The sequence below is a fragment of the Penicillium paradoxum genome (genome assembly GCF_028828445.1).
Source record: "Penicillium paradoxum strain IBT 22861 chromosome Unknown utg000007l_segment0_segment0, whole genome shotgun sequence".
NCBI classification, from domain to species: Eukaryota; Fungi; Ascomycota; class Eurotiomycetes; order Eurotiales; family Aspergillaceae; genus Penicillium; species Penicillium paradoxum.
This window is the reverse complement of record NW_026643185.1, coordinates 2,266,976-2,282,178: the sequence shown is the minus strand read 5'-3', so window position 1 is coordinate 2,282,178 and position 15,203 is coordinate 2,266,976. Positions and strand designations below refer to the sequence as shown.

Below are 15,203 nucleotides of genomic sequence, written 5' to 3'. Positions count from 1 at the left end.
TCGATGCTGATTTCAATCCCTTCAATTCCTAAAAGAGCACGGTGTACGGCCAAACCTCCGTATATTAGGACCTCTGGATGGGTGAATCTGCAATCCTTAGGGCCGACATTCCGCGGTGGAAGACAGACGCTTTGCCATCTTCATCCTTCACGGTCATGATTCTCAATAATCTCCCCGAATACGGAGTAGTAGCCTCCTACTTGGGAGAATTTCATTTGACCAGTCTATCATACCGAGTCCGAGTCCTCACTAAAGATCTCTTTCTCGAAATGAGCGGGGAAATCCCTACCATCTGTGTGAATGCACTTCCGAGTCCCCGGCCCATTCCCTAGAAGGAAAACGAGCTGGAATCTGATTACTCTGTACGGAGTACGGAGGATGGAATCAGAGATTAGATCAAGTTGGCTGTTTTACTATATTTGGTTAGTCTCATAGGGTGCTTCAAACGCTAACGGATGCTAACATGCAATGATTTATCACCGATCACTACTTAATTGGACCCTGATTTTCACGCTGTTCTTGGCACCAGGAGATTCAAATTTCGGCCCTGTTCGCCTACACGATGTGCCAACTCTGGGTCGCTTTTTCGCTGTGTCTGTGCGAACCTTCACTGGCAATTTAAAACACTACGACGGAACAATAAAACTAGGTAGCATTTACTTCTCGTATTGGAAAGACAAGGAAGGGGCCTACTTGCAAACATTTGTGAAACGAAATCATTACCCAATAGTTTAATATCGCTCTTAATCTTAGCCATAAATGTCCATACCTGGTGATGAGGGTGTTCTTATCCTTGAAACCATAAACGAAGCTAAATTTGCAATAAATGAGGTGATATAGAGAAGCTTAGTTGGGGTATTCGGCTAAATTCTTGTTATATCTATTGGGGGCAATCAAGACCATGATCATACCTAGATATCTAGCAACTTTCCAATCCAATATATATATTATGCTTGCTTGCTAAAAAGTCACCCGCAGTTGGGAATTTGAGCTCCAGACAAGCTCTGAGCTCATTCATAAGCAGAAAGGAGATATCAAAGACAACTTCAACTCAACATTATCTCGTACTACAAAGACAACATCCAATTGAACGAGTGATCTTAACGTGGGACAGATTTGGACAGCCTACTCTCGCTCAGTTCCACCATACCCTCCTAAGCAGCAATGAAAGTATTAAGTCTGATGAGTGCACAATCAGACCTATTACCTTGCTCTCTATAGTTAAAGACGGTTGCTAGTTTATTAGAACTCACCGAGTTTAGTGTGAAGCGCTGACGTTGGGCTGACTTATCAGAAGTCAAGTCCATACCTGATAGTAGATACTCAGCTCTCGAGATGAACCCATGCGAAGCTATAGTCTTGCCCAATCTTTCGTAAACCTCTTCATTTACGATACTTGAGTTCATTAACATTTTTTTGAGCAAAACCTGCCAACTTGTGATACAATGAGCCTTATAATGCCACATTTATCGATCTTATATTCGACTCGGCCTACAGGTGATATGCACAGTGTGAGTTATAGCAATGGCAGATATTTTACCTACTGAGGTAATGAAGGAGCTTGAGAGAACTACTTCAAGATCTTCCTTATGAGTCTTGAATGGCAATGGGATGACCACGAACCCTGTCAACTGACGGTGTAGACCGAGAGTCCGAGACCCAAATCAAACATCGGACTGCCGAACATTATCGGACATCCGAAGGAAAATTTCCCCATGACACGTCATGTACATAATTCTCATATCCTAAAACTAGCCAGATCGACCTGTTCGGACTGCAATACAGCGTAAGCACAGGGAATACTTCCAGGGTGGCGGACATTGGCGAACCGCCACGAGCATCAACAACCAATACGATATGTACCGGAACCGGGATAACTCCTGTACCGGGGTCCCAATTAGGCAAATGGTATTGGCGATCATGTATAACTGTGTATAAAACGTGACTTATGTGCCGGAGATCCGGAAAATGACGCCTAAGGCTGAAAACGGAGGCACGGAATACCGCTTCTCTCCACACGGCCGTCTCAACACAAATGATGACGGCTCAGGCCGCCAGATCCAAGGCATTTTGTGACTCTTGAGGGGCGAATGGAGTCTCGCCAGGATTGACCCTCGTGTCAAGCTTTAAGTAATAGCCAATGGCCATGCGTGAGATTGGAAATGTTGGAGACAGTGGGGATTTCACTAACGGTGTTAAGGTCCTTTTTCTCCCTTTATCACCGTTTGCCATGGGTTGTGCATTTGAATATCTTCTCTGATTCGGAGATCCGTGTCCTTCTCCCTTCTTTCTGATAGCTTGATATGAAGACGTTCCCCGCTAGGGAATTCTGGTTCATTTTCTTCGTGACTCAATGTCGCGTGCCGATCTACATAGTTGGCTTCACATATAAAACTTTTGATTGCTTTTTCCTTGCTTATTCTTGACTGTTTTTGTCTTATGCGAATTAATTATGTCGGACAATAAAGAATCTAATCCGGCCAAATCACGGCCGACGTCATTATCCAGTACGGATACCCAGTCTCGGGCCTCAAGGACTCAGTCGCGACGTCAAAGTTTGGCTGGTTCCTTGAGGTCAAGGCTGCGATCTTTCTCGAATCCAGGGGATCAGATAGATCGAGCCTATTCAGGACAACATATCAATGACCAGTCAGTGTATCATAGCAACGAGGGATCTGATGATGGTGAATCCTCTCCCGAAAACGATGGCACGACGGACACTATACGGGAAATGCGAAACGGAATCATGAACGAGCGCGATCTAGACCTCGAAAGAGCTGATACACACCCCGAACTGGAGAAAATCGGGACCTCAAAATCGAATCGGTCTCGCCATGATCCAAAACTAGTATGTTATCCTGTATTTCTGAATCTAAAGTCCTATACTAACAAAATTTAGGTGACATGGGACGGTCCTGATGACCCCGAAAACCCGAAGAACTGGAGCATGAAGAAGAAATGGGCTGCGACTATCACCGTATCACTGTTTACATTCATCTCGCCGGTCTCTTCGTCAATGGTTGCACCGGCACTGTCATCACTCGCAGCAGACCTCAAAGTCACAGATGAGATAGTCTCACAACTCATGCTCTCAATCTTCGTCCTCGCCTACGCCGTGGGCCCTTTATTCCTCGGCCCATTATCAGAGATCTACGGTCGCACCATCGTCCTGCAGCTCGCCAATCTCTTCTTCCTAGTCTTCAACATCGGCTGTGCCGTATCACAAACCAAAGTCCAAATGATCGTCTGTCGATTCTTCGCTGGACTGGGAGGCAGTGCCCCGCTCGCAGTAAGCCAAGCCTTCAACTCTCCCAAGAAAAAGCTTATACCTAACCACCATCCAGATCGGCGGTGGAGTCCTCTCAGATTGTTTCCGCGCCGAAGAGCGCGGAAAAGGAATCGCAATCTACAGCCTCGCACCCCTCCTAGGCCCAGCCCTAGGCCCCGTCGCCGGAGGCTTCATCGCCGAAAACACAACCTGGCGCTGGGTCTTCTACTCCACCTCGATAATAGACGGCCTAATCCAAGTAATGGGCATCTTCTTCCTCCGCGAAAGCTACGGCCCGAAAATCCTCCGCCAGCGCGCCATGCGTCTCCGCAAAGAAACAGGCGACAACGCCTACCAAACAGAAGCAGAGCGCCAAAACAAGACCTTCTCGCAAGTCCTACGCAGCTCCCTCATCCGTCCCTTCCGTCTCCTCTTCACCCAACCAATCGTCCAAGTCCTCGCCCTCTTCATGGCCTACATCTACGGAATGATGTACCTCGTCCTCTCCACCTTCCCAGGCCTCTGGACCAGCCCAGAATACTACAACGAATCCATCGGCATCGGCGGCCTAAACTACCTCTCCCTCGGACTGGGCTTCTGGCTCGGCTCCCAAATCTGCGCCCCGCTCAACGACCGCATCTACCGCCGCCTCAAAGTCCGCAACGGCGGCATCGGAAAACCCGAGTTCCGCGTCCCCCTGCTCTTCGTCGGCGCCTTCTTCATCCCATCAGGAATGTTCATCTATGGCTGGACAGCCCAGTACCGCTGCCACTGGATCGCGCCCAATATCGGCGCCGTCCTCTTCGGCACCGGCAATATCATCGCCTTCCAATGTATCCAGACCTACATGGTCGACACGTACACGCGGTACGCGGCGAGTGCGCTCGCAGCCGGTGCGACGCTGCGCTCGATCGCCGGTTTCGGATTTCCGCTTTTCGCACCGTACATGTATAGCGCGTTAGACTACGGATGGGGGAACAGTCTATTGGCGTTCCTGGCTGTGGCCATTGGGGTTCCGGCGCCGGTGTTTCTGTGGAAATTTGGGGAACAGTTGAGGAAGAAAAGTACCTTTGCGGCTGGTTAGCGCTCCTTCGGGTGAAACTGTCGGTTGCTTTTTAGACAGGATTTATCTTAAAAAAATACTAATTCAATAATGTGTAACTTTTCTTTTTCATTGAATCAGGAAGCTATGGCGACTATATCGGGCCAGTCAGCTTTTGGCATGTGTAGTACGACTCTGCCTCGGCTTTCCGGTTTCGTTGTTCGGTTGATGAGACTTCCCTTGGATTGGTCTTTTTTTTCAATGAGAGTATGTTGGATCACATGCTGGGTTTAACATATGCGATGTAGTCTGTATGCTGCACAATTTTTCTTTTTGTTTTGTTCTCGGGTTTCGCCGATCAACATTTGATCTACAGGGGGTTTCAAGGTCGCCAATTAGGACGAACCTACGGAATATTCCGTACATAGGCACGTCGAGCACGCAATGGGATGTTTTTACAAGGGAAGCCCGATTCTATTGAATGCTATGATAGACCAGTTCCCATGAACTCCTGTGAGTTGAATGATATTGCCAAGTCTTTATACAAAGTGTTGACTTGGCGGCTACAGGGCTGAGGAAGCACATCGGTGGATCTACATGCAAGTGTTTAGATACATCATAATTTGTAAGGAGAAAATTGAGAGTCAAAAAATATGTATTTAGATCAACAGGGGATATACGGAGTAGAGAAAACAAAAAACAGAGAGAGCCAGACAGACTATGTACATACTAATCTGCCCGCTTTCTCGACATCCGGGGTATAGGGAATCTATGGTCACATGATAATATGATATGAGATCCGAGACAAAACATGATTAATCGGATTCGCTCCGCGAATCCACACTCGGGTTCAACCGAGGGTCACCAATGGAAGCATTTAATCGGAGTGCTTGGTCTCGCTGCCGCTGCTCATGGCGATCTCGACCTTCTCGGCCTCAGAGTTGACCTGGTGGTCGGGCATATCGAGACCCAGCTCGGTCTGCATCTGGGTGATCTGGGCGAAAGTGAGCTTGGGAAGCTCCTGGGCCACCTGGTAGGGCCATTTGCCCTCGATATGAGCCTTGGCGAAGATAATGTCGACTTCCTCGAGATCACGGCCGGCGGTCTCAGCATAGAAGAACCAGGCGAAGGGGATGGCGACGAAGTTGACGAGAGCGAAGAAGAGGTAGATACCCCAGTCGGAATGGCTGGAGAACACGGGAGTGAACATGACGACGGCGAAGTTGGTGATCCAGTTCACACAGGTCGAGGCGGAAGCGGCCTTGGTACGGGTGCGGAGGGGGTTGATTTCCGGGGGGTAGATCCAGGGCAGAGGCAGCGTAGTAAAGGCGAAGAAGCAGATGAATAAGAAGATACCAACGATAGCACCCTTAGCGTTCTGCTCGTTCGAGTCGATCAAGCAGGCCATGGTGATAATGAAACTGAGACCCTGACCAAGGAAGCCAATCAAAAATAGATTGCGACGACCGACCCTCTCAATCATGAAGAAGGAGGGGATAGTGGCAATGGCGTAAACGGTAGCGAAAACACCACCCAGAATCAAGGGAAGCTTTCCGTCCATGTGCAAGTTCTGCTGGAACAGCAGAGTGGAGTAGTAGATAGCCGCGTTACAACCAGTGAACTGCTGGAAGAACTGACCAGAGCAACCGATCATCATACGCTGGAAGTTCTGAGTCTTGCCGCCAGTGAACAGAATACCCCAGCTACTAGCCTCAATACCCTCGAGGGCCTTCAGATCAGCCTTCATAAGATTGTAATCGGTAAGCACATCCTCGGCATCGATTTCACTATCGTTAAGCTGGGCGAGGACCTGGAGGGCTTCCTGGTCGTGACCCTGCATAACGAACCAACGAGGAGATTCAGGCAGCATAAGAGCGCCAGCAGTGACAAAGATAGCGAAGAGGATCTGGAAAGCAACGGGGAACCGCCACTGGACAGAGCTGTCGACATACGAGAGTCCAAAATCGATCCAGTATGCAATGAACGTGCCGACGGCAATAATAGCACCCTCGAAGCAGACGAGGAAACCACGGTTGTGGGCGCGCGAGCACTCAGATTGCCAGACAGGAATGGTAGCGGTATCCATGCCGTTTCCGATACCAGAGATGACACGTCCAATAACGAACTGACCCAAGCCCCAGTGAGGACCAAAGGCAGCAGTGGACATAACTGTGCCGAGGATCATGAGAATACCACCGGCGACAAGGAGAGGAGTACGACCAATACGTTGTCCGTAGACGAGAGTGAAGATAGCGCCAAAGAAACAACCGAGCTCATAACAGGAGGTGACAGCACCACGCAAGACGGCAACATGCGCAGTATCACCGTAGAGAGGAGGGAACTCGGAGGTGAATTGGGGACCGGAAATGATACCGGACATCAAACCCTGATCATAACCGAAGAGTGAGAAACCGACAACGGATGTGAAGGTGATGGCGAGATGGAGCTTCTTGCCCCGCAAGCCGGAGGTTGTGGTCCACATGATGAACGTCCTCTAGTAGATGAAGAGAGGAAAAGACCAAAGCAACATGGAAAAAGGAAAAGCTCAGACACTGAGGGGGAAGGTCTCCGTACCTTATATGCATTCGTCTCCAGGGCCCCATGGATTGCCCATGGTTAGTTAGCGCCAAGACGAGAAAAGTTTCGAGTGACATCGGCGACGCCACAACGTTGTAGAGGCAAGTATCGCGACCCGCCGTGAGCTGAGATGGGCTAAGGTAGAGGGGCTAAGGGCCATGTGAGTGGGGGGTTGCGGGGATGCAATAAGAAAATCCCGCGGTTTGCCAAGTGCCCTGAGCGGCTTGGATGATGTCGTTGGAGCTTGATCATTATATCAAATTGCTCTAGCTTCGCGGTGTATTCACTACTTTGGGGACGCCTTTCACGGCTTTGTGGGGGGTGGATCAACTGATTCCTGGGGAGGCATGGAGGCGTTTGGAGGCGTCGCGGGCGGCGTTTTGCTGTCTGACTGTGGCCGGAAGAGGAATCTTATCCGACCCTTCATGGCCCTCCATGACCCTCCACGACCCTCCAGGACCCTCCACGGGGAATGGGAGATTGGGGGAGATGTGGGTCAGGGGTCGAAGATTTCTTTTGGCCCAATGATATCCAATCCTGACAATTGGGTAAACCATTCCTTTGTGTCAAGCCCGAGGCCGACTGTGTGTAGCCGAGTATTACGTACTCAGAAATACTCCTTTCAGTTGCCTTTTTTCCCTTTTTGTCCTCCCCGAGGCTCGCTATGGCCCGATACCCGGCCGGATACGGCCACTCAGCTGTGCATTCATTTTCCCGGGGTTGTTGTGGGATGCCGTCTTAAGCAATGATCGTCCGCCTCACGAGGCGTTGACGGAGTATACGGAGTAGCGTGAGGTCTGTGGGATATGAACTGCAACTGCACGGGTGAGACACCTCTGTTGGAGTTAGGCCTAAGGGCTTCCCTGTTGATTTGGTTTCATTGTATACCGAATCCTGTATATCAAATCCAAGCACCTCAGGTTCCTAATTTAGAGTTCGTGGGATCGTACTTTCGACGTCGGTATATTGCACTCCCACGATGTCTCTCTGTGTAGCCCTTCGCAAAGCGATGCTCGGGTATTGCTCGGACACGGAACGACAACACGCGGTGAGGTGTTAATCACATTAGTTGAAGAAATCGAGTCAAGATGTTCGGCAAAATCGACGAGCTAAGGCGGAGTGGGTCTCTCCGCCAAGAGGATTGCCCGATTAGGAAGGGATAAGCCTTGCCGGGCCAAATTGAATTTCGGACGGGCAGCTCTCCGAAGACTGGGCATCTTGGTATTTGCTTACCACGACTTGGCTTGTAAATCCAAGAGTGCCATGACGTCTCCCAAGAAGATCTCCCATGCTAAGCCTTTGAAGAAGCCTTGGACAAGCATCTCTAGACCCTAACCAGAAAAATCACAATCAAAATAAAGAATGTGAGATGTGAGAAAGCACCCTCTCTTAGGTTTACCCGGGCCCACAAATCGCAAGATCCCGGGTAAACAACCAAAAAAAAAGCCATGTCCCTTTGAATCCTCGGTCTTGGCGCTCAAGCGGTCGGCGGGCGTTGTCGGACAATTTCATTTAGAAACCGACCAGTAAAACTCTGATCCCGGGACCGAAATGCGCGGCATCTAGGGAGATTAGTATGGAGTAGACCTCGTTGGCGATGCCGCAGATACGTCTTTGATGAGGCTATTGCTGTGGGAGAGAAGGAAGCTATGATCCTCTGGATCTATGAAAACAGAGCACTTTTGATAGTTCCCTAAAGACTAGCAAACACGATGCTCACTCAAATGATACCTTAGGAATCGGGCATCAAGAGGCATCTCAACAGTGTTTCATATTGACTTCTCTTTCATTGGTTGAATAATCTCCTTCCTTGGTTATCCATATGGAGCATCATCTTACTCGGGATTCCTCCCCTCTGAGAGAAACGCACTGTCCGCGGTAACGCTTCGATCACACGGAGTACTCCGTGCGTTGAATTTGGTATGTATGGGGTCATTCCTGGGTATCCAGTCATCATACGGCAAAGCGGGCGTTTTGTAAGCCAGAAACCCAGATTTTGCGAGACATGGCGTGCAGATCTTCAGCGCCAAAGCCCATGAACACAGTCCTGGAGTCAATGCGACGGACGTCATTACAAATCCTCCATTTACCTCCGGTGTGTGGCGCTACTTAGATCCTTGGCGTCCCCTCAGGTTCCTACGTGAGAACCTTGGAACATGTTTCCATGTGACAAGGGAAGCTGGATGATTCTCCGGTAGAACGTACGGTGACCTTACATCAAGGTTGCTACGGAGGATGATTGGTTTGTGGGTATCGAAAATGTACACGGGAGTTCGAGTGGGCATGTGAACCTAAAAGCCTGATAAAAGTGCATATGTTTTGGGGCTACGGCGGACATGTCATTAAAGTTATGGATGAGGTGGAACTGCTGAAGCGGAGAAAAGTAATAGGGCTGACAATTCAATGCTGTATGTTAAGGCTCATGCATTATACTGCAGTAAATCGAATCTCTTGTAGAAGCCATCGACTTAAAGCTCCAGGGCTGGGAAAAGCGGAGAATCGTCTATGGTTCTAGCCTGAATATACACACAGGTAGCCGCAGATATTAGAATTTTAGAAAGAGAGCAGGTGAAGAGTACTATCCAATGAAAACCGGCTTCCATTCGAGTAAATTCACCCATTAAGCCGATCATTTACATACATAGACTCCTTTCATGATGCCAAACATGATTGCTGGGACAATATAGGGTCAAAAGTGGAGATATATGGTTGATGGGGTGCGTGTTTGAGGTTCCCCATGTACATCGGCGTAGGTTGTACACATACACTGAGGGTTGAAAAGAAATGGCAATGTTCAGATATACAACTGGAGAGCCGTTGCAACATAATCGGAGGAAGTTTTGTTCTTGTGTGGTCTCAACGTAGCATTCATTGAAGCTTGTATAAACAGAGACACAAGTGCACATTCATAGGTAATATGGTAGGGACAGTGGATGATATAGATATCATTGGTTTACCCAGTGATACCGTGTTCCTCCCTGCCATTCTTCTGTTGATTTATCAGTATTCAATCATCGAGCAGAGAAGCAAGTGAACAAGCAAGAGTTTCATACCAGGGCACGGTGATACTTGATGCCAACATTCTTTCCACTGGCGGCATCATATGGCACGGGGCTGGTGTAGTCATAAGTGGGCTGGAGTCCGTTGTAAGTTTTCTTCACGATCTCTGCAATGCCATGACCAGCAGAGCATGCACCCTTGGTAGCAGGAATCGGCCAAATCGGAGAATACTCTGAAAGTTCATTGTTGGACAGAGGGCCAGGATAGGTCTCGTTGAGGTAAGCGTTACTGGTATCGACCTCCCAGTTAACATAGCCGGTCTTCTCAGCGACCATGTTCAGCAGGTTGGCCCCACAGTCCCAGCGGCCGAGTGAAGGTAGACCCCAGTTAGCGGAAAGAGAGGCGATGATTGAGTAGTGTGTGTAGAAAGTGTCATCAGTGGTGCCCTTCAGGTGCTTGGGGATGGCACCACCAACCAGGAAGCTATAGACACGATTGGGGTAGGAGTAATTGCCCCCCTCATCAAAGGTCAGCAGTACCAAGCCGTCCTTGGTAAAGTACTCGTTCTTCAGCAGGGGATTCAAGAAGCGAGCTACCCAATCGCCGGCCACAGTGATGTCCGAGTCATGGGCATCATTGGTCATGTTGGGTGTGATAAACATGTGCTGTGGCAGACGGTGGTGCTCCAAGTCCTCATAGAAAGTAGTAAAGTTCTTGATCTGACGCGGGCGCACAGCATCGTTGGTGACCGAATCATAAAAGATTAGCGGGTTGTGCTTGCGCACGTACTGGTTGGGACCACTGAGGGGATACCGGTCACCCTGGTAGCCGGCATATGGCATATCCTCTTGATATTCGCCCCAGGCAATGTGTTTAGTGTCAAATAGATCAGCAATGGTCGAGACATTGGCGGGGACTCTCTTGAAGTCATCATTGTCTATGCCAAAGGCCTCACCCCCGGCGGAAATGCAGTAGTTAGGTGCCGAAGGGTGAGTGATGGCAAAGTAATTGGTCAGGAGGATGCCCTCCTTGGCTAACTTGGACAAGTTCTCATCCGCAGCACTTGTATCAAAGTCCTGTACAGAGGTGAGCACGTGATGATTGACACCTCATATGCAAGGGGTTAACCAGGGGCTAGCTCACAGTGTTCTCAAGCCAGATGTTCACAAAGCGGTCAAAAGCCAACCCCTTGACGTTGGAGACAGGCGAGTAAGGTAGAACTGTAGCACGGGCTGCATCGATCTCAGACTGAGTTGGAGTCTTCACAGAGTCAGTCTTGGCCGCAGCCATAGACAGGGCCGCGACGAACGCAAGAAGTGCCTGTTTAGTGAACATGGCCGAAGATTGGTGATGTGACAGCCAGGATGAGGGAAAGGGGAAAGATGAGCAGATAGAGCGGGCAACCCACGCGATCTTGTACTCCAGCCCTAGCGGCACGACATTCCCCTCACCGGCTGGAGGAATCCTGTTAAGCGGCCAAGTCCGCCTGGAACATTGCTGCAGATGAGGGGCATTTGGACCGATATCACGTTGCGATCGACGCGGGAGTGACTGGTTGCATCTTCACGACCTTTTGTCGCTAAGAATCAAGGCTTGAGTTACACTGAAGTGCATTAGAGTCGACGCCCCAATCATTTGATTGGTCAACACCGTAAAAACCCACTGGGCGGGGAACCTGGGTGTTCCAATTTCGCACGTTGCCGTCGGCGATGTCCTCACTGGTCCTCCCCGGTGGATAACGGCAGTGAGCACCACCTGGGCACTTCTCCCGTTTGATGAGTCTGTTATCTCCGTGGTAGTCCTTGGGTAAGGCTATTAACAAGATTCTGGACAGAGGTCTATGCCAAGATTCCAAGAGTTTGTCTCAAGGTTTCCCCAAGCCCTCCTCAAGGCTTGTCCTTTGAAATTAAGCACTGAGCGGGGGATGTGTAGGTATCTCCGGACTATCCTCAAGCGAAATGTCCGCATGATCTTACCAAATAGGCGGTCAGACCCGTGACACTTATCGACTCGGTCAATCCTCATCTTTTCCAAGGCTCTCTCCAGGGCTCGTTGTTTGACTTACTATGTACCCTTAAAGCTATACCCACCAAACATCACGTCATTGACCTAGAAAGACGCCGAAATGTGTAGTTACTTGTCCAAATCATTGCAATCGTTTTTTATGATTCGATATTAGCAAGGAGTTTTCCTGGGCACCCAGGATTGTTGGGGAGGCTTCTACATGCATGTCCTGGAAAACACATGGTGTTTAGGTACCTACCTAGATCCTAGCAATAGGATAGTTACCTGGATTGACATCACCGTCTGCCTCCCTTCAACGGCACTCTTAGCATTCATTTGAGAAATGCACGCTCTGTTTTCCCTCCTTTTTCTATCGTCTCTCGAAGTAACCACCTAGTTCTTATTTTCGGGCGGGAGTGACATCACCAAATCCTTCACCGTGTAATCGATGCAGAGCAAAAGATCGAAGCGGTTTCATAGAATATCAAGCTAGACGAGGGATATATAGATGACATCCTGCGCGTTTGCTCCGATAACCAACCAGTGCGAGGGTGGACAACGCTCCGTTCTGATTAAATTTGCTGTTTGAATATGCCTGGTTTTGGGCCGCTTTCGGCACATTCATTAATGTGTATGGTAAACCATGGTCCCTGGTTTCAGCTATTCCCATAACCGAAGCTATCCCGGCCGGAACCCGTAGATTGATATACTGGAACACATTCCAGAGCACGCAAAATGTTGACACTTTAGATCAAATGGGATGGTCTTACGTCTGCTTTGTCAGTTGCTATTCTCTTTTATGCACGAGAGACTTTTCGATACTCTGGAGCAATCTCCATTAACGGATATACTAGACTCAACCGGCCAGGAAAGGAAGTCGGGCTCAGGGTGGAGAGTGATTGGCGCTGTAGGCATAGGTAGCTTTGGATTTACCTAAGCTGCTCATGCCTGGAATGGATGGCGCGTTAGCTGCATTGGTTGATTACAATTGAATATCCAGGTATTTGCCCCATCTTGAACTCACTGAGACATGCATACTACACCTAAATAAGCTCCGAGTAGATCGAGGAATTCGATGCACTTTTGATATGCAATGTTGGCATCTTTCACGACCTCCGGATACTACTTTGCTGAAGTCATATTCATGCTTCTGTTGCTAGCCCCACGACCAGTGTGGAGGTGAAGAATACAATCCTAACCTAGAGCTAGACAGATCTCGTCGCATCACGAACTATGTGATAGAACTTATAGACAATCGAAGATAAACCGATAACTCCAACTATGAAAAGGGCGGGTAAAAGGAGGGAGTAGGTATCGGAGGCAGGCATATCCGCCAGTGTACTCGTCACCTGCACTCTTTCCATTGCATGAAAACAAAGCATGTGAGATTATATATAGACTTTGGGGAACGTATCAGAAACTGGTTTCATCTCTTTGAAAGGGAAGCATTGAGATTAGAAAAAGGGGGAGAAATTCCGAGATCATGGTAGTGGTCTTAGGTTGAGCCACTAATTGCCTCATGGCTGAAGAGATGTGGAGACAAGACTAACGATGTGGATTCTGTTTTGATTGGGAACCCACTTAGTTTTTCAAAAGTACGGAGTACGGAGATAGGGATTGTTTGTCGGTGGGCTTAGATCTCGAGTCTCTATTCGGTGTACGGAGTAATTTCCTACGGGTGAAGACTCGACCCATGCCACAATGTCTACAAGCAGCCTACGAGGGAAGAAGGCATAAAGACATGAACTTCACATTACACGAGCATAACTGAAGGAGCGCAGAGGGCATACAGCATATATAAAAAGGGGGAAAACATGGTATAAGATGCAAAATCTTAATCGACAGAATCAAAAAAGCTCATATCCAGGATCCCAAATAAATTAAGCCTTATGATAACAAAAAAAACATCATTCCAGGGCTTGTAGAAGAAAGAAAAGAAATGCCATGAGCGCGCTTCATGTTCGGAGAATGCGCTTAGAGGGCGAAAGCGGCAAGAACACCAGCCATGACGGCACCGAAGCTGATGACGTTGCGGCCAGCAGCGCCGGTGTAGACGGGAGAAGAAGCCGCAGGGGCAGCGGAGGTAACACCGGTAGGAGCAGCGCTGGTGGTGAGACGGATGGAGGTCCAGGCGCGGCTGGTGGGGGGGTCCAACGGGGGACTTGCCGGTGGGAGTCACACGGGTGGATGTAACGGCAGGGGCCTCGGTCTCGGTCTCGGGGCAGATGGTGGTGGTGACCTCGGTGCTCTCGGTGGCGGTGGTAGGAGGGGGAGGGACGAAGGTGACAGCGGGAGCGGTGGTCTCATCCTCAGGGCAGAAAGTGGTGCTCGAGATAACCTCAACGATGGTGGTAGGGCCGACAGTAGGGGCGGCAGTAGGGGCAGCAGGCTTAGTCTCGATGGTGGAGATGGAGGTGTGGACAGGGCCAGCAGGAGCGGAGATACCGAACTGGGTGGAGTATTGGTACTGGCCGGTGCCTTCGACAACGAGGAGGATACCGTAGTGAGTCACGTCGGCCTCCAGGTCAGTGCCAGGGGTCCAAGTGTACTCGCCGCTGTTGGGGATGGCTTCGGCGATGGTCTGGAGAGGCAGGACATTGGTAGAGGGGCCGCGCAGAAGGACCAGAGAGATGGGGCCGGGGGTAGAGGGGATCCACTTGATGGTGTAGGCCTTGCCCTCGGGCACGATCTCGTTCAGGCCGGGGGAGGTGATGGCATTGCCAACGGGGCCCTTGGTGTAGTCCGGAGTGGTGTACACAGCGCTAGCAAGGGCCGCAAGGGCAGTAAAGACGGAGACAGTAGAGAAACGCATGATGATGGTGTCTAGATCGACAAAGAGTGACTGGGGTGGGAAAAAAATAAAAGAACGGCTATCGTTAAAAAACGAAAGAAAAAAAAAAGACAGTAGAGAGCGAGGTTAAGAAGAAAAGAAGGAATGAGGGAATGAGGGGAGACAAAGTACCTTTCTATGTTGTACATCGAAGTGCCCATGTGGGTCTACACTAAGTAACCTCAAAAACCCAAAAAGGCCAACGCGCAGACCAACCACATTCATTGTCACATCATTCTGCTCGGCAATTTTCCACAAGCGAGGTGTGGCTTTGATCTCTTCGTCTTACCTAGTATTTTTTAAATTACAATGGTTCTAACCCATCACATCCAGAGTCCTTCCACTCTTCTCTACGGGGTACAGGTCTCAGGCAACACGAAATCCAAGGGGGAATCATTTTAAAATGTGACAGCGTCAGGCCCCCATTCTCCTCATCTCCTCGTGGGGCATATGCGGGTCGGTTGTGGCTCAAGGAGTAATAT

At 49.5% G+C, this 15,203-nt stretch overlaps 4 protein-coding genes across 4 annotated transcripts; 1 reads left to right on the top strand and 3 right to left on the bottom strand.

Moving 5' to 3' along the window:
* Positions 1-2,731: 2,731 nt before the first annotated feature.
* N7457_008398 (MFS transporter) lies at positions 2,732-4,352 on the top strand (the record flags this gene model as incomplete). The annotated part of the gene is made up of 3 exons (XM_057179441.1): positions 2,732-2,848; positions 2,900-3,289; positions 3,345-4,352. 3 exons carry the CDS (start codon positions 2,732-2,734, stop codon positions 4,350-4,352), a joined length of 1,515 nt encoding a protein of 504 aa, XP_057027827.1.
* An 835-nt stretch (positions 4,353-5,187) lies between these two features.
* N7457_008397 (Major facilitator superfamily domain general substrate transporter) lies at positions 5,188-6,792 on the bottom strand (the record flags this gene model as incomplete). Its single annotated transcript, XM_057179440.1, has 1 exon — positions 5,188-6,792. The coding sequence occupies one exon, from the start codon at positions 6,790-6,792 to the stop codon at positions 5,188-5,190; it is 1,605 nt and encodes a 534-aa protein (XP_057027826.1).
* A 3,048-nt stretch (positions 6,793-9,840) lies between these two features.
* On the bottom strand, positions 9,841-11,222 carry N7457_008396 (Phosphoesterase; the record flags this gene model as incomplete). The annotated part of the gene is made up of 3 exons (XM_057179439.1): positions 9,841-9,876; positions 9,941-10,963; positions 11,031-11,222. The coding sequence occupies 3 exons, from the start codon at positions 11,220-11,222 to the stop codon at positions 9,841-9,843; spliced, it is 1,251 nt and encodes a 416-aa protein (XP_057027825.1).
* A 2,643-nt stretch (positions 11,223-13,865) lies between these two features.
* On the bottom strand, positions 13,866-14,703 carry N7457_008395 (GPI anchored serine-threonine rich protein; the record flags this gene model as incomplete). The annotated part of the gene is made up of 2 exons (XM_057179438.1): positions 13,866-14,028; positions 14,054-14,703. 2 exons carry the CDS (start codon positions 14,701-14,703, stop codon positions 13,866-13,868), a joined length of 813 nt encoding a protein of 270 aa, XP_057027824.1.
* Positions 14,704-15,203: the final 500 nt, after the last annotated feature.